Genomic DNA, 24,490 nt, shown 5'->3' with positions numbered 1-24,490 from the left:
TCCGGGTGCCGCCACCGCGCCTGCGCGCCCCGCCCAGCCCCGCCGAGCCGAGCCGAGCGGAGCCGAGCGGGCCAGGCGCGGCGGCCGAGCGCCGAGCTGCTGATGGGCGGCGGGGCGGGGGTTTGAAGGACCGGGAGCGGCGGTAGCCGGGCAGGTACGGGGCGGGCTGGGGGGCCGGGGGGGAAATCTGCGTGGACCTGCGTAGGGCCGAGGTCCCGGCCTGTGAGGGGGGACGCAGGGTGAGGAGCTGGGGTACGGGTCGGTTTGGAGGGGACCGGGAAGACGAGGCGTTCCTCGGGCGCTGCAGCGTGGCGGGGGTCGGCCCACGCCTGGGCTGGGAGCCGGTAAAAAGTTCACGGTGGCGTCGCGGGGGGGGCAGAGCGTTGGTCACGCGTGGCCGTGGCTCTCCCTGCCCGAGATCGGGGGGCCGGGGGGGAGCCCACCGAAGGTGGCCTTCGAAGGTGCGGACGGGAGGCGGCCGGGGCCGCGCTGTCCGGGCTTCCCGGCTCCTTCCCGGAGTCCACACGTGACTTGCGCGGCCACCCCCGGTGACGCTCCGGCCCCCTCGGGGTTCGCGGGCGGGAGGCGGAGGCCCCTCGAAGACGGGGAAAAGTGGCGCGACCTCCTGCCGAGCTCCGCGGGGTGCGGGGGGTACGGCGGCTCCCGCAGGTCTCCCCCGTGCGGACAGGGCTCCGCCGCTCTCCCCTGTGCTCCCCGCTGTCCCCGGAGGGTTGGTTTTCCACCGGCCGGGTCCCACAAGAGGCAGAAGACAGGGCTGGCGAACAGCCCGGCGTGAAACGAAGCTTTTTGGTCAGAACCGCGTGGGTTGAGACCAACTTTCCCTTCGTGAGCTCTTCCCAACTTGGCGTCACCCAAGGTGGGCGAGGTGGCACCCGAAGGCCGTGACGGAGGTCCAGCGAGCGTGCTGGGGGTGGGCGCGCTGCCAGTGGCTCCAGGGACGTATCCAGTGCAGACTGCCGGAGCCGCTCTCCTGCAGCGAGAAGCCAGACAGCAATCCGAGAGCCGGCCGCCCAGGAGACTGCCCGAGACACCTTGTCTTCAGCCAGAGGTGAAGCTTGATGCACAGAGTCCTTGGGCTGCTCCGAGCGGCAGAGCTAGATGATGTGGTTCTGGCCCTGGGCAAGGAGCTTTTTGGCAGGTGCTTCCTCTTCATCCTTTGCCCCTGGCCTCCCTCCCACCCGCTGTCCGTCCTGTACCCCTTTCTGTTCATCTCCCCCCTGCAGCGAGCGAGTTTGGAGGGCAGTTGGAGTAGCATCACGCTGCCTTTTTATGGTAAATATGCTGCGAGGGAGCGCCGTAGGAGGGGGGGCTTCTCAGAGCAGCAGAGAGCCCATGAGGTTGGGCAAGACTTAAACTGCCTTGGCTTACGGTGCCCGCAGTGGCGGGGGAGGGGGTAGGAGGTGAAAGGCTGGGTTGAGAGGCTACTTTCTGCCTCATCTGTACCCGGAAAGCTCCCTGAGCAGCTCCTTTCTTAGCGCTTACTGTCAGTCTGGGTGCTGAGGACTTGTGCTTACTGGAAATCCGCTGGCTGTAACTGAGGCCAAATAGTTCCTGTGCTCTGATGATGAGGGGTGCAGGCTCAGCACTAATGGCAGGAAAAGAAGCAAACCCAAAAAAACCGCAAACGCGCTGCAGCCCATCAGTGGGTGCAGTGCTGAAGTCCAGCTTGCTTGGCTGCCAGCATCTCTCTCTTTGCTCAGACCCGCGAGACCGCACCGTTTCTGGGGAGCCTGACCCCAGGCGGAGCGCTGCCGTGGGCCTGAGGCAGCTCATCCTCAGCAAGCCGTGCTCAAAACGCACCTTGCAGCGTGCTGGGGTAGGGAACGATGTGTTCTCGCAGCACTTGCCAGCATTGGAGCTGGGGAGCGGGATGGGGGAGAACAGACACAATATATCGAAGCGTGGCTGCGTCCTGAGAGGTTGGCAGCTGCGGGGGAAGCAGATATTCTCTCTCCTCAGCCGTGTTTTCCTGCTGTCCTTCCAGGAGGGAAGGAGCCTGGCGGCATGATGTCTGGGATGTGGATCTTTCCGGTCGCGGCTGGAAGGGAGCCGTCCTGGTGTGGGATGAGATGGCCTTTCTGGCCCCGTCTCCTTGGGGCATCCCTTCCTGCCCACGCTGTGGTGCGGCCGTCTATTTTCTTCGCTTCTGGATGAGCTCAGCCAATCCTTTGGGATAGCTAGGGATAAATCGTGACTTGCTCCAAATAACCTGTAGACAGAGGTATGTCCAGGGTGTATTTTAGTCCCTGACACATGAGCCCTGCCTAGAATGGAAGGCCTGATTCGCTCGCGGAATCTCCCTGGAGGCCGGCACCTTTCAGGAGAGCTCCAAATCTCAGTCCGAATGAGGAGACAAGCACACCGAGCTCCGAGCGTGGCATTGCTGCTGGTGGTAGCTCACACCTCTGATCCCTGACAGCCCTCCTGGGACCTTGAACGGTGGCGGCTGGCAGAGGATGGAGGGCATGTAGTCCTTGTGTTCCTGAAGTGTTGCTGACAGGTCTATTGCTTGAAGCGGTAGTCTGAGGGGAAGGGAAACCCAGGTCAAACAAGCAACTTAAGGGGCCTTTTAAAATGAGTGTTTTGACCTGAAGGGATTTTGTTGCTGTTCTCAGTCAGGGTGCCCCTGCCCTGCCCAGCTTAGCTGAGACTTGGCGTCTCAGGAGGGAGACTCTTTTTGGCTTCCCAGGAGGAACAACACGTCTGGCAACCTATGCAGAGCCCTGCTGTGAGGTGGTGACTGCCTCCAGATGCCTTTTCCAGAAAGCCGTTCAGAGCCCCAGGCTGTTACTTGGAGAACTCCCTTCCCTGATGCATTAGCAACGTGCAGTCCCTCCAGTAGTATCCCAGATCTGCCCGTGCTAAAGGCTGAGGGGGAGAGGCGGTGTCTTTTAATAACCATGTGATGCAGCTGGAAAAAACTTCTGGACGTGCAGTTCTCCGGTGGCCTCGCTTAATGGAAACACTGCAAGGGAGAGATGCAGCTGCGTCCTGAGGGAGAGGGTGCCGCAGCCGCTTTTGGGTGAGCAGGACAACTGCTTGTGGTTTCTGCTCTGCCTTTCTCCCGGCCTCACCCGAGCTGCCCCGAGCCCACCGGGACAAGGCAGCAGGCTTGGAGGTCGGTCCCACCGCGCCGGTCTTGCAGGCCCCGTGCGTGGTGCTGTGTGAGTAACTGCTGGTGGCTGGGTTGGAGCCGCTGGCCGTGGGCTCCACCCTGGAGCATGGGCTCTTGCCGTGTGTGCGTGGCAGGTTTGCTTTCCCGGCGACGCTGGTGGCTGTGCTGTGGCCGATCCCACTGGGCAGCGCTGCCGCGTGTGGCAGGCGGGTGCCTGGCTCTCCCCGCTCAGGGTTAGCTCCACTGAAGGTGCGTTTGGTTTTCCAGCTTTTTGCTGTTGAAACTGCTTGGTCTTCTGCTTCCCGTTCCAGGTGGGTGTCTTGGCTCTTACCTGCTGAACTGCTCCCTCTAAATACAGGGCTCTGGTAGCCCCAGAGGGAGGGTTGTGGCTGCAAAGGTGACGGGGGCCAGGTGAATTTGGCACCCTGGTTCGTGTCCTGTTCCCCTTGCTGCAGAAGTATCAGTCTTTGGGGTTCCCCCCTTAGACCCCTCCATTCTGAGGTGGGAGCTGACAGATCAGGACGAGCAGAGTGGGGATGGCGGAGGGGGTAGATGTCTGCTTACTGACGCGTGCCATAGCGTTCCCTCCTGTCCATAGGTGTCCTCTCTCACTGGCTGGTGCCCTGAAGCCAGATACTGTGGGAGACTCACAAAGCAGAAGTGGTGTCTGGGTTTCTTTTTTGCTTGAGGAGGGTTTTGCTGAGCAGTTGTGGTGCTGTACTTCTTCGCTGGAGCTGCTGGGTTTCACTGTTCAGGTGCACAGCTGTTGTAAAGTATTTGTTATCTCCAGCCCTTGTTGGGATTGGCGTTGCCTCCCTTGTTTCATAGCGTGCTGTGCCAGACTGACCTGGGGTTTGCTGTGGCTAGAGGAGTGCACCGCGGGCTGTGGTGGGGCTGCTGCCCAGCACACTGCACGCTTGCTTCTCTCTTTGGGGTTTTAAAACAGGTGGGGCAGACCAGAAAGATGGTTTCAGTAGGTTTTACCTGCCTTTGAGGGTCCTGTTCCTCCTACATCTCAGAGCAATGGTGTGTGGATAGAGGGGCTTGAAATGCAAAGCTCCCGATTCCTCTCCGATTCCTTTTCCCCAGCTGATTTGCGTGGCTCTGCTTCTGGTTTGGGCTTTTTCCCGATAAGGAGATGACAATCCCTGTAGCCTGCTGGGAGAAGGGCTCGTCTGTTCCAGCCTGCAGCCAGTGCAGTGTGGTTGCCCAGCTCCATGGGAGCTGTAGGAAAGGGGTACGCTGGCAAGATCCCAGCAGAGGAGGAGGAGGAGGAGGAGGATCTCCCCTTCCTCTGAGGAGGAGTGACATGTGCAGGCCACTCTGCTCCCTGCAGCGCAAGTTGTGTGGTGGTCTTTGCGTGCCTTCTCTCTCCTCTGCTTTTATCCCTTCTCTCTCCCTGTTGGGCATCTATCTGGCTAGCAGTCTTGACTTCCCTCCTGGGACTGGCCGGGGTGTGTTGCAGGGGCTCAGGTTACTGGACGTGACAGTTAATGCCTTCGTTTCCTCACCAGCTAAACACTTGCTGCTGCGATCGTGTTTGGGAGGGGGCCAGGGAACTTGCATCCCTCCTTGTCCTGCTGAAGAGTTGGTGTGAGGACTCGCGTGTGTTGCGATGGAGCGTGGTGGCTGTGGCTTTGCCAGTGGTTCTGGGGACACGTGTACAGTCCTTGCATTGGTGGGGAACATGCTACAGGACAGTGCAGTGATCTGGGACTAGGAACGTGCAGCACGCAGGTATTCTCCCGTGGACTGTCTGGGTAGCCTTGGGTGACACTGAGCTGTGCTTTGTAACAGGCTAGAGGAAAGGGACAGGACCAAGGTGTTGGGTCCTGCTGATCTGACACTCTTGGCTGTGCAGGGGCCAGAGCTCTCTTACACAGTAGCACTTCACGTGACTGTTTGTCTTTTGGGTTTCAGGTGACAGCAAGCTCCAAAACCCTCAAGTACAGATGAGATGTGTTATCTGCCCTTCAAGGTGAGAATCCCTGGTTAGAGGGTGGTCCATTCTCATAGCCACCACCAGGCCCTGCCAGCTTCTCCGGCTGTTCCCAGGTACCCCTGCAGCATTGGCAGCCTCCAAAGGTTAGTTATCTTGCTTTTTAAGTGGATGGTTTACATGTACCTGCTCCCTTCCTGTCTTAGTGCTTCTGTACCTATATTAGTAATAATTGCATGGCAGAAGGTCTTGGCTCTGTGGATTTCCTCTCTGCTTGGCGTGTGGGTATTTGGGACCTGTGGGGAGGTTCTGGAGACAACACTGGCACATGTAAGCCCCTGTGGCCCAGTCCTCTGGAGGGAAAGACCAGATTCCCTGCGTGAATCCTTGGAACAAAGTGTAGTCCCATCTCAGTGGCTGTTTCAGTTGAACTCCCCTTGAACGTGCACATCTGGATCCTTCTTCCCAAACACTACTGGGGTCTATTGCTTGTTTCTAGTGTGGTGGGCAGTAGGTGACTGGGACCTGGGCTGAGGAGCTGGAGCAAGCTCCCTGGGCCGGGGGAAATGCGAAGACCCCCTTCTGAAGGCTGGGAGCTCATGCTGGCGTTGTTCAGCCCTAGCAGCTTCTTTTCCCTCTGTCCCTTACGCCAAGTGTTTCTGTGGGGCCACTGTTCTCAGTGGCCGCCGGTCTCTCCTCTGCCCCTCATTAGTGCAGGGCTTGGCATGCCAGCGGGAGGGAGCCTCAGCGTGTCTGCGCCTTGATGGGATTTGTCAAGGCTCCTTCCCTTTTCTTCCTGTTCATTGAGGGCTGAAACAAAGCAAACAGAAGAGAGGAATTCCGAAGAATAGGAGCGAGAGAAGAGAGGGACGCTGGAGTGACAGCTGCCCCTGCACACACGCAACTGCCGCCTCGGTCCGGTGGGGCAGAGCCGGAGGCAGAGCGTTTCGGGAGGCGAGGCCCTTCCCTGGCACTGCTGCTCCCCGTGCTGCGGGGCCATGGCGTGCTGCAGCCCAGAGAGCCCCTGTCCCCGCTGCCTTCCCCGTCTGATGGAGCTCCTCGCTCCCTCCTCTGCCATCGCGCAGGCTGCTCTGCACCCTGCCCTCAGCCCTGCTGGGGACTGGATCGGGGGAGGCAACGGGGTGCTCAGCAGCTCTGGCATAAAGCACTCGCGGTGAAATACATCCCTACCAGCGACACCCTTTGCATTTACAACTCAAGGAACAGCCTTTAAGCCATGGCCTCTGTTTCCTTTCCTTCTTCCTCCTTGTTCTCCCCCTTCTGGCAATCTCTGTGCTCTGTGGTTTAATTAGAGAGCAGAGTCAAGTGCTTAGACTCCAAAATGTGCAGATTAGGGGGTTACTAATCCTCCTGCTCAATGGGTGCTTGCATCCTGCCCAGTCTGTTGTCGAGCTTCTGTCCCCGGAGTGGAAACTCAGCCAAACGTGAGACCTTTACCTCTCCTCTTGCTGCGCGGAGGAGGAGGAAGGGCGAGGGGCGACAGGAGATCTGTGGGGGAGGAGGAGGAGGAGGAAAGCGAGCTGTGGGCCTCTGAAATTCTTAAGGTGGGTTTGTAGTCAGCATTGGCTGTCTTCGCTTCTTCTGTCCTGGTTGTTTTTGGTGCTCCAGCAGCAATAAAGCCAGCGTTTTGTGTTTTGGTTTTGGGTTTTCTGGAGTGCTGTCTTCCTGTTCTGACAAAAAAGCCCTTTCTGTCAGAGGAAGCAACTGCTTCGCTGTATGTGTGCATGCACGTGTGTTTATGTGCTGGGTGATTCGGTTTGGGTCCTGTGCCTTCCCTGTGCGTTACGCACCTCTCCCCACGTTCCCAGCTGTCTCTCCCGGTTCCCAGCGTACGCCCAAGTGAGCAGCGCTGTGGCACTGCTGAAAGCGCAGGGCTCCCCACGGCGAGCGAGAGGCCGGTACCTGGCAGGGCTATGTGAAGCCGAACGTATCCTCGTCTGTGGAGGCTGAGGTCCCTTTATAGCACATATGTTTGCTAGCGTGAAGGGGCAGGCGGAGTATTTGCTGTTCCAGATGGAAGCACCAGCAGGGAAGAGGGAGGACGGGTGTGGTGGGAAGGACAAGGCTCTTCCTGGAGGTAGGAGGGGAACTTGACCGTGAGGGTCACAGGATGGGCTGAGCTCCTGTGCCCCTGTCGCACTCCTGGTGCAGGCTGGGCGCTGCACAGGGGTTGCTGTGGGTTTCAGAAGACATGAGCTGTTGTCCTGAGCCGCTCATCTGCTGCTTGGTTGAGTTGAGGTGTGCTGTTTCTTCCCTGCCTTTGTCCTTTGGTGTGCAAGTTCAGGGTTTAGCTCAGCAGTGTGAGAAGCCCTGGGGATGGGAGCACAAGGAGCAGCAGGAGAGGAGGAGTGCTGGGAATGGCCAGTAAGGAGTTTGGGTGTTGGGAGCATTCTCCTTTCCACTGCCTGGCTTTGGGATCTGCCTCCCCTCTGGGATCCGCTTCCCCTCCTTTTTCGCCCCCATCAGTCGCTACCTCATTTCCAGTTTGCAAAATGCCCCATGTGCTTTTTGCAGATAAGTTGGTGGTCCCTTAGCCCAGCCAGCACCTCTTCCTCTACAGCGCTGTCAGAGCCTGTTTGCAAAGTGTAAGCCTCTCTGTAGCCCAGGTATCGCTTCAGGTCTTACAGAATGCCCAGGGTACCCTGAGTGGACGGCACTATTGCTGCTTGGGTTTTGCAGAGCCTGCCCTGAGCCACCCTGGTTTGCTATTTATAGTGCAGTTGTTCCATTCCTCCGTGGACGAGCTCTGCTTTCAGCCTTGCTTGGGCACTGAGGGCACCGGTGCCAGGAATAGCTCTGGGCAAGGAAGACATGGGAGTGGCTGCTTGAGCACAGCTCCCCAGTTTGCGCCAGTCCCTGGTGGAAGAGGCACCAGGCTGCATCCATGAGCCCTGGCTCTCGGTGACTGTCGGCCTGTTCTGCGGCGCAGCTGCTTTTCACGCCGGGGAAGCGAAGGGATTGCCTTTACTTGCCAGGTGCCCCGTGTGCGTGCCTGGCTCCCCTGTCCCACCGAGGCTGCTGGAGTAGGGTTCGGCACTGCGAGAGATGGTGCCTGGAGGAGCTGCTCCAGTGCCAGGTGCCAGCGGGACTAGTGAGGGACCTTGGTGTGATGTGCTTTCACTGTGGAGGGCAGTTTGCATGGGAAGCCCTGCTCTGAGCGTGTCCTTCAAGCACTGGGACCTCTTGGCTGCGTATCCTGAACCGCTGCCCACTGGGGCGGGTGGGTGCCTTTTCGGTGGGGTGCTTGCCGTCCCTCGCACAGAGCCGTGCTCTATCTCCCCTGGGAGAGCACCTGTCGGGTTCGAGGGAGCTTGAGCTGAGGTCTGAAAGGAGCCTGCAGTGCAGAGAACACCGGCACCCTCCTCATCGCTGCTGCTTAGGCAGAGCTGCCCTGGCCTTTGGCTCGTGATGCTTGCAGCTTGTCTGGAGCAGAGCTGAACAAATAATTAATTGCTTGGTTTAGTGCCCAAAATGAAAAGCTGGAGGAAAAAAACCCCAACACAGACAAGTTTGAGGGACCCTTTATCTTTTCTTTTAAATGTAACGCTGCTCAACTTCAAACAAAACAATGCAAAATGAGACTTTTTGCTTGGAAAACAAAGCGTTTTGTTCTTGTCCAGAACTTGTCGTGAAGTAGCAAATAGCTCTGAGCTGTCTGGAAGCGGCAGTTTTCAATCAATACCTGTTCAGCCGAAAATGCTTACCCAGCTCTGCCGGTGACAAAGCTCGGCAGGCACCTGGGGGCCTGGCTCATGGCCGTGCCCCTGGCACCTTCCCAGAGGTGGCGGGGAGGATGGTGTTGTGCCTCTTGCGGACTTTTCCAGGCAGAGTGCCGGTCCAGGATTGTTTGCCTCCTTTTTTTTGCTGTAATTAACCTAATTCATTTTCCGTGAAATGGTGCAGACTCCACAAGCGCGTGTAGGGGTTAGGTCTGGTCAGATGTGCTGGGACGTGGTGTCCCTTGTCCCGCCGGGGAGCAGGTCCTGATGCAGGTTGTTCAAGAGCGTTTTGGGGGAGCAGGGAGATTTGGTGGGGGCAGGAAATCTCCTATCAGTCCCTGCCCATGGGCACTGCTGGCTGGAAACTTAAGCCATCACGAGTTCACAGGGCGAAATTCCCAGCCCTTTGCTGCATGCGGCGTGATGCCTGCTGGGTGCTCCAGCTGCGCCGATGGCAGAGCTGGAGCTGGCAGAGGGCTTGCTGCGGGCTGGCTCGGGTAGAGACGGAAGCTCCCGGCTGCTGACCCTGCTGTTGCCGCTCAGCTCTGACCCCAGGAACTGCCGTCTGCCGCAAGCCCGCGGTGGTGAAAGCGTCAGGAAATGGCACGGGTGAACAGGTATTGATGCCCGGAGCACATCCGGAGACCGGGGCGCAGTGAACCTAATGGATTCAGAGCTGGCCATTAGCTGCAGTGCAGACGTCAGCAAAAATGCAGATATTAGAAACCTAATCCCGGCAGAGGGAAGGGCTGGACATCAGCCCAAACACTGCTCCTCTTCTGTTTCAAGAGGCAGGCAGGGTCCTCCTGCCCCTTGTAGTGCTCCTGCACAGTGCCCAGGCTTGGTCCCTCCCGTGCCTAGGTGTGGTGGCCAGGCAGGTGTGTGGGAGACATTTGATCCAGGACTCTCTAGCTGCTGTGTTCGTGTCAAAGGAGTTGTCCTGAGTCAGGCTTATGCTCCGTCAGGCCCAGAAGAAGGCCAGTCAGTGGCGATACTTGACCTGTTGAGTATCCTCCTGGCATCAAACTCTTAGTCCTGGGAGGTAAAGCTGGAAATAGTGTGTTGAACAGGTATCTCCTCTGTGAGCTTGAGCAGCACATGGCGGGGTTTCATGGGGGGGACAGAGGCACCGGGGACACCTCCAGGTGCCAGGTTGGAGCAGCACTGGTGTGCCCCTGGGTGGACAGAGGCACCGGGGACACCTCCAGGTGCCAGGTTGGAGCAGCACTGGTGTGCCCCTGGGTGGACAGAGGCACCGGGGGACACCTCCAGGTGCCAGGTTGGAGCAGCACTGTTGTGCCCCTGGGTGGACAGAGGCACCGGGGACACCTCCAGGTGCCAGGTTGGAGCAGCACTGGTGTGCCCCTGGGTGGACAGAGGCACCGGGGGACACCTCCAGGTGCCAGGTTGGAGCAGCACTGTTGTGCCCCTGGCATCCTGGGCACAGGGCTGGCTGAGCGCTGGGGGAAGGTGGTCTGCTCCAAAGCCTCCAAAGGGTTGGACAGCCCTAGGGTGAGGGGCTTCCTGCTGGCACGGAGTGACTTGGTGCCTCCCTGAGAGGTGATGCTTACTTCTAGCCCGGGCTGAGACCCGGCAGCCGTGTTGGCTTGCCTGGGTGGGTGTCCTGTGCAGCATGTCCGCTGGGCTGCAGCTCTGCCCACCCATGAGCTCTCAGGGTCTGCCCTGATGGTCCGCTGCTGCAGTGAGGGGCAACCACAGCACGCACAGAGGAGCGCATGCCGCACCCTGCCTTCTGCTGCCCTGGTGTCCCCACAGACGTGGCAGATGGCTGTTGCCAGCTGGACCCTTCCAGCTTCTTCCTGGGCCTAACAGGAGCGAGAGCACTGAGGGACCGTGTTGCTGGCTGGGCGGCCCATTCTTGATTTGCCCAAGAGTTGTGGCAACATGCGGCTGCCCAGCTTGCAAGCGTTGCAGGGTGTCTGGTGGGCGTAAGCCTCCTATGCAGCGCTTGCACGCTCTGCTGTGGCACTGAACCGCCCAGCCTGCCCTGCACGGCTGAATCCGGTGCCTGTTCGTGGGCAGGGAGAGTGGCTGCAGTGCTGCTCCACAGAAGCGGGCTGTGTCTAGTGGGGCCTCGTGATCGGAGTCCCTGCCAAGAGGAGTTGCTCCCTGATGCATTCCTGGGGTTTTAGACATGGAGAGGTAAGCAGCGAGGCGTGTTCCCCTGTCAGACCCAGCCTGAACTTGCTTGATTCCTCTGGAAACAAGGAAACAGTCTGATGACGAAAGTCCCTGCTTCAGCCAAGCTGGGAGCTTCAACTAACATCCTTCAGAGACTATTCGCTCCTCTTCCCCAAGTGCTGTGCTTCTGTCAGAGAAGGGAAGATGGCTTTTCCATGCGACCGTAGCAGAATAAAAAGCTGAACTCTTGGAGCAGCAGCAGAATTGTATGTGGTGATAATCTTGCAGGCCGGAGGAGAGCTCGATGCATGAGGATGAGCCGTAACTGAGGCACAGGTGACTGCTGTCCCGGGAAGATCTTCACCTTTCTGGGATTTTCTCTGCAGCTTGGTGGTGCTGGGGGCAGTGGGGAGATGGGGGCACTTTCTTCTTTCACAGCTCATGTTGTAATATGTGACTCTGTGGCTGCTGCTTGAGCCCATCTCTAGAATATGGTGGCTGTTTTGCCACAGGTTGCCCTTTCCAGGGAAATATGAAGGTGAAATGCTCACTGAAGTTTCGCCAGTCATAAGACTGGGGAGGGGGGGATGGTGGGGTAATCCGGAGCATGGGGTTTTAATCCTGTTCTCCTGGCCAGATTCCATTCCGCCTCTGTAAATTCCTGCAGCTGCCTGTGTGGTATCGCCAGCTGGCGCAGCCCCCCTCCAGCAGCAGCGCTTCAGCAGTGGGGAGGGGAGCAGGGAGGTGACTCTGAATCGCAAGGCGCTTTGTCAGATGGGTGCTGCAGTTCGTGCTTGAAAGGTGACCTGCTGAACGAAGAGCCAGCCTGTCCCCTCCCATCTCTTTGTAAGGGCAAAAGAAATCATCCCCAGCTGCTGCCCTCCAAAGCGTGGTGCCTGTTCTCGGTTGGCAGTCTTGCTGCGTAGCTCTGGATGCCGCTGCCGGACCCTTTCTCACCTCCTGCGAGCCCGGGAAGCTGCCGTGTTGTGCTCCTGCTGAGGCAGTCTGAGCAGGTCAGCTAAACTCTTGCTGGTCTCCCAGCTCCAAAAATCAGACCTGGGAGAAGGATTTGCAGTTTCTGTCGCTTACGGCTAGGTGAGACAACAGGCAGCGTGGCTCTGCAAAATCACTCCTCTCCTGGCTGGGGACAGCCAGGCCACCTCTTCCCTTGCCGTGCCTGGGGGGGTGCGGTAGGAGGGCAGCAAGGCTGGGGCTGTCCCTGCCCGTGCTGCTCATGGCTGCCATCCTGCGACCTGCGGACGGTCTCGCTGTGCCCCAGCGTCCCCTCTGCGGGTGCGTGTTAGCTCTGGGAGAGCCGACACGCTGAGATGCACACCCTGTGGTGGGCCTCGCTGCCTGCTGCCGTGCTGTGGGAAGCGGGGCTGGAGGAAACACGCTGATGCCGTGGGAAAGCTCCCGCTGCCAGCCCTCCCTAAACATTAACTGCTCACCTGATAGCACCGAGCCAGAGAGAGCGAAGGCCAGTCGGGCTGAGCCATGCTCCGATGAAAAGCGGGGATCTTGGAGGAGTGGGGTGCCGGCCGATGGGCCGCTCTGGGGGGGAGCCTGGGGTGTGCAAGGTGGGTGCGCCGTCGCGGGAGCGAAGGCTGCTTGTGTGTGGAGGGGTGGCTGGCGGGCAGGCAGCCTCGGGCTCCTGCCCACGCCTCGGAGGTTGGTGAGGGCACGCACCCAGTGCTGGTGCAGCTGCCCGGCTCTGCTGGCGTGACACTCCATGTCCCCTGGCTATCGCCCTGCCATCAGTGGAGGCGGGGGTGTCCGGGCATGAGGTGAGACCGGGGTCCTGCCTGCCCCTTCCCCAGTGTCGGCCATCAGCCTCTCCCAGCAAGAGAGGGGACCCAGGTGCCTCTGTTTGCCATCTTCTGATCCGTGCCGAAGCAGGAGCCGCCCTGCTCCCGGGGATCGTGTCGGGGAGGGAGGATAACCTGCTGCCAACAGCACTTCTGTCCCGCACCCTTGCGCCGGGGTCAGAAACCGGTGGTATTGGGAAACCTCTCATCTTACTGCTGGCTGCGCTTGTCTGGCGAGAGCAAGGAGACTGCGGAGGGAGGGCGGCGAGGCCGAGCGCCGCGGCTGCAGGGACGGGTAGAGCCGGGACGCTTGCGTGCCGTGCCGCGGCTGCCAGCGCCTGCTGTGCCCCCTGCCTGGGAGCCGCTTCCAGCCTTGCCCTCCGCTGGCTGTGCCTTTAACGTGAGAGGCTGCGCAGCTGCCTGCCTGCTTGGCATCTCCTCCCCACCACCATCAACATCCCAAAACGCCTCCGCCTCGCCTGGGCTCCCCCAGCAGCCTCCCTGCTCCTGCCCCAGCTGGCGGGGGCCTGGCCGCGTCCCCCCACCCTGGGCATGGCGCTGGGCCGCGAGCGAGAGCGAGAGGCCAGGAAGAGCGTGCAGGGAGGCGGCAGTGGTGGTCAGCTGGAGCAGGAGGCGTTTTTCTCCCTGCTGGTGGGAGGCTGTGGGAGGTCTGGGCTTCTCCCCGGACCGTGGGTGAGCCTGCTGCCTCCCGTGCCTCAGCTGGGTTACGTGGTGGATACCGTGGGCAGAGACAGGACAGTCCTGGGGGCTGAGCTCCATGAGCCCCTGGGCTGCGCGACGGAGCGAAGCGGGGGTCCTGCTCTGGGGAGCTGCTGGCTCAGAGAGCAGCCGAGCGGGCCGGGGTTTTGTCTGCCCGCGGGCGCTGGGCTGGGCGGAAAGGCGCTGCTGAGGAGCGGCTGGCTGCCTGCCGTAACCCGGGCTCTGCAAGGGCAAGCAAGAGCGGGTAGATGTGTCTCCCGGGGCAGCGATTCCTGCGCTGCCTGCGTGCAGACCCAGCCTGCCGCGGGGCGCGGGGCTGCCTGTGCTCAGGCTCTGCCAGGCGGGCTGGGGCTTGCTGCCGCAGCTCGCCCTTGGGTGACGGCGTGGGGGGCCGTTTACCTTGCATCTAAATTGCTGCGCGGTTTGCACCCTAACCCCCCCGCCTGCGGCCCCCTCCCATCGCACCCCGCCTTCCCCCCGTGTCCTCCAGCAGGCTCCGGCCAAGGCCCAGGCGGGCTGGGGGCTGCTCCTTCCCCTCCGGCCCCGGGCAGGAGCCCCCTGCCCTTCCCCAGCCCTGGGGCCGGGCGCGGGGGAGCTGCAGGTAGAGCCGTCCCTGCATAGCTCGCATTCCCAGCTCCGGCCTCTGCTCCTCCTGCTGCCCTCCGGCTCGCTCCCGGGGCTCAGGGCAGGGCTGGGGGACGCCGGCTTCTTCGGGGAGCCCTGCTCTCCTGGGCTGGTGGGGCTGGAGCGAGCCCGGGGAATCGGGGGGGCAGCTCTCCTTTCCTTTCCAAGCCCGCAGCGGCGTTCGCAGCCTGTCCAGCCGAGCGGCCATCGCTCGCACCCCAGCTGGTAGCTCCGCTCTCGGAGTAGCAAGGGGTGCACCCCACCTCGCACCTGGGCTGGCCGAGCAGCCCCTCGCTGCCCACCGAGGGGAGACGGGCTGGGCTCTGCTGCCCGTGGCTGTGTCCCCCTGTCGGGAAAAGGCCCCTGCACCTGCCCCGGGGAAGGAGGCGGCAGCTGCTGGGCAGGGGGGGTAAATGATCCCGATGCTTCCCGTATCTCGGGCAAGGAGGGATGTGTGAGGCCTGGGAGCGGGAAAGGGGCTGCAGGGGGGGCGGATTCCTTACTTTGGGCAACTCCGTGCCCCTGGTGCTGGGGGCTCTGGAGTCGAAAGCGAATTTAATCTCTTGTTTTGTTTGCTCTTTCTTCCTGCGCAAGGGGGGCCGGCGCGGGGTGTGCAGGGGGGAGCTCGGGTTTGGGAGCGGGGAGGGGGGGAAGTGTCGGATCTGGCAGGGAGGAGGGAAGGGAGGACGGGGAGCAGCAGACCGGGCGGGAGCAGCGGCAGCGGGCGGCCAGCCGGCCGGGGAGGAGGAGGAGGAGAAGGTAAGGAGATCACCTCCCGAGGGGCAGGCAGGCGGCCGGGCGAGGGGGGGGAGAAGGGACTGCGGGAGGGGTGGGGGTGCTGCAGGGGGGGGTGGATGGAGGCCTTGGATCCCTCTGCGAGGGTCTTTGCCAGCTGGCCTGCCGCTGGTCCCATCCTCTCCCCCAGAACTGCTATCCCGGCAGCGCGCTGGTGTGCAGGCTGGGGACAGGGTGCCATCCCCGCAGTGGGACCCCCCAGAGGGGCCACGAGGGCGAGCAGGAGCAGGAGGGGTGCTGCTGCCTGCCCCCACCTTCGCTCTCCTGCGCTCGTGCTGTCCCGTCCCTCGGCTTCCCAGCCTGCCGGAGGCCGGCTGCCATCCCTTATCCTGCCCCGCTGCTGCTGGGAGCTCAGCACGGAGTTTGGGGGTGCCCGGGCCGGCAGGAGGGGGGAGATCAGCTCGCGGGAAGGGAGACAGGCCGGCAGCGGTGTGCGGAGACCTTGCCAGGGCCACCAATGCTCATGGCCGCAGCAGGGAGCCTGGCGTGCTCTGTGCATCAGCACCCCCATCCCCACCATGCCCGCTCCGTAGAGCGGGAGGGCAGGGCGCTGCTGGGCCCCGCTTGCTGTGGTGCCAGCAGGACACCCTCTCCCCAGGAAAAGGGGCGCAGCCCTCGGGTGCCGTCCCTGCTGCCGCGGGGCTCCGCTGCCTGCCCCGGCAGGTCGGGGTGGCCGCACTCCCTCGGGCCGGCCGTGCCCCGGCCCTTGCGGAGCCAGAGCCTGTTGCTGCGCGTCCCTTGCTCCTGGCCAGCTCGCGGTGTCCGCCATGGCAGGCAGCCCCTGCGGTGGGCAGCGTTTGGCCCCTGGCCCCGGGGGCTGCTCGGGGTGGCCGGCCCAGGCTGCCTGCGTCAGCCCCCGGCGCTGGCGGCCCCCCGGGGCATCTGCACATCAATGGGCTCCAGGGGGAGCAGACCCTAATCCGGCCCATTCATCCCTGCGGGGGCTTTTGTCGAGCCTCCAGATGTTGCAGCAGCGAGGGCAGGGTCTGGCTCTGGGGCCGCAGCAGCAGGCAGGGGGGACACACACCGGGGCTCCCCACCGCCGGGGCTCTGCTCCCTCCTGTCCCGCCGCGCCCTTGACGCGGCGGAGGAGGGACCGGCGCTCCCTCTCAAGGGCAGGCTCCATTACCCACCCCGTGACCGGCCACCCGGCACTGGGAGGGCCTCTGCTCCCCGGGGGGCTCTTCGTCCTTTCCCCTTGGCCTGGGGATGGCGAGGAGCAAGGGATGGAGCTGGAGTGGGATGATGCTTGGAGGGCTCCTTCACGTCTCCTCCCCTGTTCGAGGGCCCCCTTGAGAGCCACGGGGCCGCAGCAGGACAGCATGGCAGGCTGTGGCGGGGTCTGGATGCCCCAGCGCGGGCAGGAGGGTGCCGGCTGGGAGGCGAAGGGTGTGCGTCTCGCTGCTGCGCTGTGTCCTGGAGGGAGCAGGAGATGGGGGACTTCTTCAGCTTCTTCCCTCTGAGGGTGACGGAGCACTGGAACAGGCTGCCCAGGGAGGTTGTGGATTCTTCTTCTCTGGAGATATTCAAGACCCCCCTGGACAAGGTCCTGTGCAGCCTGCTGTAGGTGACCCTGCTTTGGCAGCGGGGTTGGACTAGATGATCCCCAGAGGTCCCTTCCAACCCCTACCATTCTGTGATTCTGGGGGACACCCCGCGCAATGTCCTGGAGGGGCTGCTGGTGACCCTGCTCTCTCTGCTCCCCTGTCCCTCACAGGCTCTAGGATGCTGGGGCCAGCCGGGCTCGGGCTGCCCACCTGATCCTCGCCGCCCTGTCCTTCCGGCACACCATGTTGCGCTCCTGGCGCGTGAAGGTGAAGCTGCTGCTCGCCACGGTGACCCTTGCCGTCCTCCTTTCCTGGCTCTACCTCTTCGTGGGCAGCCTCGAATGTGAGTGGGTCCTCCTCAGATGGTTTACAGCGGGGGGTGGGCAGGGGTGGCCGAGGCCTTGGGGTGGTTTCTCTGTGGCCATGCGAGTGGCTGCAGGTGTGTCTGAGCTCTGCGTTTCCAGGAACGCCCCTGAGGACCAGGGGAGCAGAGCTGTGACGTTGGCTGGGTGCACGCGGAGTGTGCTGGGACCGCTCGGCCGGGGCTCTGCCCGCCGTCCGCACCCGGTCCCATGCCCCGTGCCTGTCTCCTCTGCAGATGGCCGCTTCCTCCTGCCGCCGCCCTGCGTGGGCGAGCAGCCGGGCCGGGACGCGGAGCGGGAGGCGCTGGCCTCTCGGGTGCGCAGGGTGGAGGAGGAGAACCAGCAGCTCCGCCTGCAGCTTGGCCAGGCCGAGGGCAGCCATGGCAGCCCGCAGTGGGGGGCCTCCGCCGAGGGTGGGGACCCCCCCGAGAGCAGCAACCGCACGGCCTGTCCCAAGCAGCGGACGGTGCACAAGTGTGAGGTGGGTGATGGTACCGGCGCGGTGAGCAGGGGGTGCTGGGTGGGAGGCTGCTGGCACCCTGGCTGGGCATGAGGGGGTGTGCGGCTGCCTGGCACTGCTCACCCCCTGCTGTGGCCGTGATGGGCACCCATCTGTCCCTCAGCTGGGGGTCGAGGGTGTCTTGCTTCTCCGGAGAGGGAAGCCAGACAGGAGGAGTGGCAGGCAGACTCCTGGTCCCTGCTTCTGAGCCAGGGGACTCCCACCTGCTCCGGGCCTCCTTCCCCAGGCGACGGGCTGCGTTGTGGAGTCTCTCCCCATAGCACGGCCCCCAGGAGGAGCTGGCAGGGCTCTGCGGGTGGGGGTGGCCCGCTCTCAAAAAGGTGACGTTTGTCTCTGGGCAGCTCCTGCACGTTGCGATTGTGTGCGCTGGGCACAACGCGAGCCGAGATGTGGTCACCCTGGTGAAATCCATCCTCTTCCACAGGTAATGGGGAGGTGCTGTGCCAGAGCTCTGCTGGCTTGGCATTCCCAGCTGAGCTGCTGCAGGGGGAAGGTGCTGGGGGAGAGGGGCTGTAGGGCCTCTCGCTACCCCCTGTGCCACTGCTGAGGCTCAGAGGCCAGAGGGAATTTGTCTCCCGCAGGCGGCTGGTTTGTCCCCATCTGCCCCCTCAGCTGGTGCCTGTCCCCTGGCAGGGATGGGAGGAATGGGGAGCATGTTCTCTTCCTCCCACTGCAGTGCTGAGTGCTGCTGCACTTGCCCTTGGCAGGAAAAATCCCCTCCACTTTCACTTCATCACGGACTCGGTGGCCCACCAGATCCTCCAGACGCTCTTCCAGTCCTGGATGGTGCCCTCCGTCCACGTCAGCTTCTACAACGCCGATGACTTGAAGGCAGGCACTTGCCCCCTCCCCCCCGCTTTGCCCTGTCCCAAGCCAGTGCTTGGAGGGCTGAGGGGAGCAGCAGAGAGGGGCGAGCGGGAGGGCGTCTGTTAACCCTTTTCCTGCTGGTCCCTTGCTCACCCGCTGCCCTTTCTGGACTTGTTGCTGGTCCAGCTGAGGAGGGGGGCACAGGGCCGGTGCTGGAGGGGTGGGGAGGCCCCTTAGGGTAGCACTGCTGCTGCAGCAGAGCTGGGTCCCCGGCTGAGCACTGAAATACTGGGGTTCAGGTGAGGGTTCTGGTGGCCGGAGGAAGAGCCGGGCCAGGGTCAGAGTGAAGGAGAAGGGAGACGCAGCCAGCGAGCGCCTGAAGGGCCTGGGGGGAGAGGTGTGGGGCTGCCGGTGGTGCGGCTGGAGGAGATGCTCCAGGCTCAGCTGGCTCCACAGCTCTGTTGTGCCCCTCTTCATGGGAGGCTGGGCACACACAGCCGTCCTGCCCGTGCCGGGATGAGCATGGCCGTGCCTGGCCCTGAGAGCGTGTCGCCTTGCAGCCGGAGGTGTCGTGGATCCCCAACAAGCATTACTCCGGCATCTACGGGCTGATGAAGCTGACGCTTACCAAGGCGCTGCCCTCCAACCTCTCCAAGGTCATCGTCTTGGACACCGACATCACCTTCGCCACTGACATCGCTGAGCTCTGGGCTGTCTTTGGGAAGTTTTCTGGTGAGGACAGGGTGCCCGCTGTCACACCACACTGGTGGTGGTCCCCATCTGCTACCGCACGAGTGCGGTGGGTTTGGGCCCTCTGAACCTGCCACGGGACGGGCTGGATCCACGTCTTTCTCTTTCCTCAGACAAGCAGGTGATTGGGCTGGTGGAGAACCAAAGCGACTGGTATTTGGGCAACCTCTGGAAAAACCACAAACCGTGGCCAGCCCTGGGACGTGGCTTCAACACGGGTGAGCGTGGGCTGATGCAGCCTGATGGTGCGTTCAGCTGAGGCGGCGCTTGGCACAGGTTGGCTGGGGAGGGCTGAGGTGAGGCAGAAGGGTCTGGTGGGCACGAGGAGGCTGCTGGTCATGTGGGTGGGCACAGAGGAGCGGCGTGTCCCAGGGGCCGAAGACGTGTGGGCTGCTGTGCTCCAGCTCGGTGACAGCCGGGTGCTCCCTCGGTGACCCAGTGCCCTCCTGCCCGGCACCCAGGGGTGATACTGCTCCTGCTCGACCGCCTGCGTCGCCTGGGCTGGGAGCAGATGTGGCGGCTGACAGCGGAGCGGGAGCTCATGAGCATGCTCTCCACCTCGCTGGCTGACCAGGTAACGGTCCCTGCTCCGGCATGGTTGGCCCTGCTGCGTTCCCGTAGGGCTGCTGGCACGGGGGTCCGTGCTGGCTTCCCACCCGCCTATACACTCGCCTTGTTCTCTCCTAGGACATCTTTAACGCGGTGATCAAACAGGACCCGGCCCTGGTGTACCGGCTCCCCTGCTTCTGGAATGTGCAGCTCTCTGATCACACCCGCTCGGAGCAGTGCTACACTGAGGTCTCGGATCTCAAGGTGGGTGGGTTTGCTGCCTGTGGGACTAGGGAGGGCCTGAAGGACAGTGAATGCGCTGGGGGTCCGGGCGAGTCAGCACGGGGTCTAGGGGCTTGGGGAGTGCTGGGTGCTGCTGGCTTCCCCTGCGCGGGGTGACACACCATGGCCCTCAGGTGATCCACTGGAACTCGCCCAAGAAGCTGCGGGTGAAGAACAAGCACGTGGAGTTCTTCCGCAACCTCTACCTGACCTTCCTGGAGTACGACGGGAACCTGCTGCGCCGGGAGCTCTTCGGCTGCGCCAGTCTGCCCAGCCCGCCCAGCAACCCGGTGAGGGCCACTGCAACGCTGCCCCGGCCCCGGAGTCTGGGGCGGGCAGAGACCCTGCACCACCGCCCCAGCTCACCCTGGGGCTCCCACTCTCCCTCACCTTCATGGCGTTGCAGCTGCAGCAGGCGCTGGAGGAGTTGGACGAGGATGATCCCTGCTACGATTTCCGCCGGCAGCACCTCACGCAGCACCGCATCCACCTCTTCTTCCTGCAGTACGAGTTCCTGGCCCTTCCCGACCCCACCGACGTCACCCTCGTGGCCCAGCTCTCCATGGACAGGTACTTGCCAGTGGGGCTGGTGAGAGGTCAGGTCCACCCCCTCCACCGCCTCTGGGGTGGCTCCGCAACACGGGAGCTACCAGGGATCTCATGTTCCTCATCCTCACACCAGTGATGTGCGGCGAGGAGCAACACCCCGAGCCGGGAGCAGCAATTCTTCCTGCTCCCCCATGAACTGGGCTCGGCCAGACTGGTCTGAGTTTGGCCAGGCTGCCACGGGGCAGGGCTCCGGCTCACGCGGTGCCCTCTGCTTCGCAGGCTGCAGATGCTGGAGGCCATCTGCAAGCACTGGGCAGGCCCCATCAGCCTGGCGCTGTACATGTCGGACGCAGAGGCCCAGCAGTTCCTGCGCTATGCCCAGGCCTCGGAGGTGCTGAGCGCCCGCCGCAACGTCGCCTACCACATCGTCTACAAGGAGGGGCAGTTCTACCCCATCAACCTCCTGCGCAACATGGCCTTGGCCAACGCGCAGACGCCATACGTCTTCCTGACGGACATTGACTTCCTGCCCATGTATGGCCTCTACGATTACCTCAGGTGAGACTTCCTCCAGCTGGCTCTTGGTCAGCCTGCCGGCTCCCCAGGCACCAGGGATTGTAGGGGATGCCCTGGGCAGCAGTTCTCAACGCGCAGAAGGTGTTTCCTTTGTGTTCAATTGTGGGATCGTGCCCTCGCTTTTGTCAGATGCCAGCGGGTGAGGCAGTGGCCGTGGCGATGAGGGGTGCCCCGCTCCCCTGCCCCTGCGTGGCACCGCCGCAGTGTCCAGACTCGTTAACGCCCTTCCGGAGCGGTGGGCAGGGCGGAGGGGCTGAGAAAGGGGGCTGTGGCCACGGCTCACAGCCAGGGAGACCTCACACCCTTCCTACCGCTGCAGGAACTCCATCCAGCAGCTGGAGCTGCCCCAGAGGAAGGCAGCTCTCATCGTGCCGGCGTTCGAGACCCTGCACTACCGCTTGACCTTCCCCAAATCCAAAGCGGAGCTGCTCTCCATGCTGGACATGGGCTCCCTCTACACCTTCAGGTAGGGACTGGGCCTGCCCCGCCATCCAGCAGGGCTGTCGCACTGAGCAGAAGCCACTTTTGTCCCTGTGTGCCTTGGGGCTGTGGGGCAGCTGGCTCAGAAGACACCCTTGCGTCCTCTCCTTGTCCTAGGGAGCTGCCAGCTCTCCCCAGTCTGTCACTCCCACCTCTCCCCGCAGGTACCACGTGTGGCCGAGAGGCCATGCCCCAACTGACTATGCCAAGTGGCGGACGGCCACCGTGCCGTACCGCGTGGCGTGGCAGCCAGACTTCGAGCCTTACGTTGTAGTGAGGCGAGACTGCCCCAAGTACGACCAGAGGTTCGTGGGCTTCGGCTGGAACAAGGTGTCCCACATCATGGAGCTGGATGCGCAGGTGGGTGAGGGGCTCCTCCAGGCGCCAGGGAGGTGATGGGTGTTGGGGGGTGAACGGTTGGTGCCGCCACAGCGACGCTGACGGCAAGGGCTGCTGCTCTGCCCCCAGGAGTACGAGCTGCTGGTCCTGCCCAACGCCTTTATGATCCACATGCCCCACGCCCCCAGCTTCGACATCTCAAAGTTTCGCCTGAGCGCGGGGTACCGGGGCTGCCTCCAGACGCTGCGGGAGGAGTTCCACCAGGACCTGTCGCGGCGGTACGGGGCTGCCGCGCTCAAATACCTCACTGCCGAGAGGAGCCCGTGACGCCCAGCGACAGCGGGTGCAGGGTGCTGCCAGCACGCTGGAGAAGGGGACACAGGGCCTCCTCCTGCCCCGGTCCCCGCTGCAGCCCGGCCTGAGGGCACCCAGCGGCAGCGCAGCCTCCAGCCCAGCGATGGGGTGCCTGCAGCTGAGATGGAAGATGGCAGCTGCCAGCACAGGCAGTGCCTGCAGGTCAAGCTGCTGCAGTGCGGCCAAGGGCTTTTTCGGAGCAGCAGCCTTTCTGTTACAGGGGAGCCTCCCCATGCCAGGGGCCAGGGGGACGGGGTCTCCTCCCTCCCCTGTTTTAGCAGATTCGGATTCTCAGCTTTCATTAGCTCAGCTCACCTTGAGGCCTGGGAGCTGTACCTTACCCTGCTCTGTGGTCCCAGGCCCCAGTCCTCTGCACACCCCTCCGGGGCTCTGGTGAGCGGGAGATGAGGGTGTGGAGCATCCTTTTGTGTCCGTTGTGGAGCCAGGCTCAGAGAAAGCTGCCCAGCACCCTGCGTGGTGGGGCCAGGGAGTACCAGGAGCTGTGGAGACCTGGTTCAAGGCTGGCTGGTTAATGGGGCGAAATGCTGTTACTCACCATCCGTATGGGTGCGAAGTCTCTGGCGGGGTTGGCCCAGTACTGGCGGTGTGGGAGTCACCCAGAGCAGGGCGGGCTGTCTGCGGTCCCCAGCCATGAGCTCCCAGGACGGGCCCGCGCCTCCCGGCTGGGACAGCCGCGCCGGTGAGACCCACGCCTGGCAGCCATCGCAGCGGGCAAAGCTGTAGCTTGGTGGGCCGGCACACGCTTGGAGCAGTTCCTGGCAGGGGACCGCCCTGCTCCTCCACAGCTCTTGGCAGCGCAGCGGTTTGCCATCGACAATCAGGGATGTGGTCGACACTGGACGAGACCGTAGCTGAGCACTGTGGTGGGGGCCCCATGCCGGGAGCGGCTTGGCTGGGCGCTGTCCCACTGCTGTCACACACTGGAGCACAGAGGATGCATTGCTTTCCTCACGCTATTTAAATTATTTAATACTTTTCTCAGCAGAATTCAATGATTAAGGTGTCTTGGGGTTTTGGTTTGTTGTTTTTTTTTCAATCTTTTCTTCCTCACGGATGATTTTGCTGGTGGCCCTGGAGGGTCTCCGGGGCAGTTGCTGCCGCAGTCTCCACTGTTCTCTCCTTGGCCTTGCTCTGGGCTGCGAGAGCCAGCTCTGTGGAGGTGTGAGGATTTCCGTCCATGGTGGGAGCAGCCATACGAAGCGCGGGGTATGGAAAGGGCACAAGCACCTCTTGCTTATTTTCTCTTTTTAATTTAATTTTTAAATTAAAGCTTTTTTATTCTTTTTCACATCCTTGTTCAACTGCCTGGTTATTAACTTGGTTGTTTTTTTTTTCCCTGCTGTGGACCTGCACACATTCCCTGGAGGAGAGCAGTGCAGAGATAGCCTGAGCTGCGGCTGGGGAAAAGCCTCGCTGAGCTTGCTCTGCCTGGCGCGCTGGGAGCTGTTCCCCTGGCTGGCTGGCACAGTGGGAGGGCTGGGGAGCGAGGAGCAACAGCGGGCAGAGGAAACGCCTGTGTCACCAAGGGGCAGGCGTGCGGGTCCCCTGCCCGCTCTGAGCTGGCCGGCAGTCACTGCCGGCGGTGGGGCCGGGTCCGACGGTTCCCGTTGCTGCCAGGGCACTGGCAGCTGATGGGTTTTCTTCTGGCGGTGCCGCAGCTCGTCCCCGAGGCCATGTGCCCATCTCAGGCTGTGATGCAGGCAGCCGGACCGACCGGGGCTGCCCCACTGAATGAATGGCCTTGGCTTTACAAGACTGTTGGGAATAAAAGCTGGCTCTCAGGCCATCGGAGCCGCCAGCCTTGCAGCTGCGGGGTGGGGGGGCAGGACGGGGGTGGCACGCCAGCAGCAGGTTGTTGAGGCTTTATTTGGGAAAGGCCTGGAAAGAGCAGGCGCAGCGCCTCCGACCAGTCCCTAGCAGACAGCTTTATTTAATGCGGCCAAAGCTCGCCAACAGCGCTCTGCTTCCACAGATTGAGATTTAGATCAAATCTAGGCACTAATTCAGCCTGCTCTCTGCTTGAGACATGCCGGTGGAGCGGTGCCTGGATGGAGCAGGCCTCCTCTGGGCATTTCTCTGATGGTTAGATGGCTACAGAAACGCTGGCTCTGCAGGTTTTTTGGAAGGTGTACTGCTGTGCCTGCAGCAGGAGGGCTGCCTGCCATCATCTTCAGATAATCCTTCCCAGCCTCGCCAGTCCTTAGCCCAAAATGTGCCTGCAAGGATTTAGGTACCTGGCGTGAACCCAGCTTGGGTCTGGTCTCCACGTGCCCTCCGCCGGGCACGATCAGCTGGAGGCCACCACCAAGTCGGAGCCCGCAGAGACTGTCTTAACCCAGCACAGCCCCTCTGAGAGCTGAAATTCATCTCTGCTCATGCAGCACCCTTCTCCCTGCCAAGACAGCAAGCCCCGAGCCGGAGCGCACCACAGCCATCGCATGGGGCCGCAC

The 24,490-nt window shown here is 62.4% G+C and overlaps 1 protein-coding gene across 4 annotated transcripts; it reads left to right on the top strand.

Annotated features, from left to right (window-relative positions):
- Positions 1–80: 80 nt before the first annotated feature.
- Positions 81–23,268, top strand: LARGE2 (LARGE xylosyl- and glucuronyltransferase 2). 4 transcript variants are annotated; one of them, XM_075426746.1, is made up of 16 exons: positions 81–154; positions 5,057–5,114; positions 16,622–16,794; positions 17,050–17,294; positions 17,675–17,757; positions 18,041–18,164; positions 18,701–18,872; positions 19,004–19,108; positions 19,352–19,464; positions 19,578–19,703; positions 19,856–20,011; positions 20,128–20,291; positions 20,550–20,828; positions 21,166–21,312; positions 21,491–21,686; positions 21,795–23,268. In XM_075426746.1, exons 3-16 carry the CDS (start codon positions 16,695–16,697, stop codon positions 21,990–21,992), a joined length of 2,208 nt encoding a protein of 735 aa, XP_075282861.1. In that variant the 5' UTR covers positions 81–154; positions 5,057–5,114; positions 16,622–16,694; the 3' UTR covers positions 21,993–23,268. The 4 variants fall into 4 exon arrangements, with proteins under 4 accessions (XP_075282861.1, XP_075282859.1, XP_075282860.1 ...); XM_075426744.1 differs by having other exon boundaries at positions 5,057–5,221; XM_075426745.1 differs by lacking the exon at positions 81–154 and adding an exon at positions 2,956–3,043 and having other exon boundaries at positions 5,057–5,221.
- The last annotated feature ends 1,222 nt before the right edge of the window (positions 23,269–24,490 follow it).

The sequence above is a fragment of the Opisthocomus hoazin genome, chromosome 7 (genome assembly GCF_030867145.1).
Source record: "Opisthocomus hoazin isolate bOpiHoa1 chromosome 7, bOpiHoa1.hap1, whole genome shotgun sequence".
Taxonomy (NCBI): Eukaryota; Metazoa; Chordata; class Aves; order Opisthocomiformes; family Opisthocomidae; genus Opisthocomus; species Opisthocomus hoazin.
This window is presented reverse-complemented; position numbering and strand designations above follow the sequence as displayed.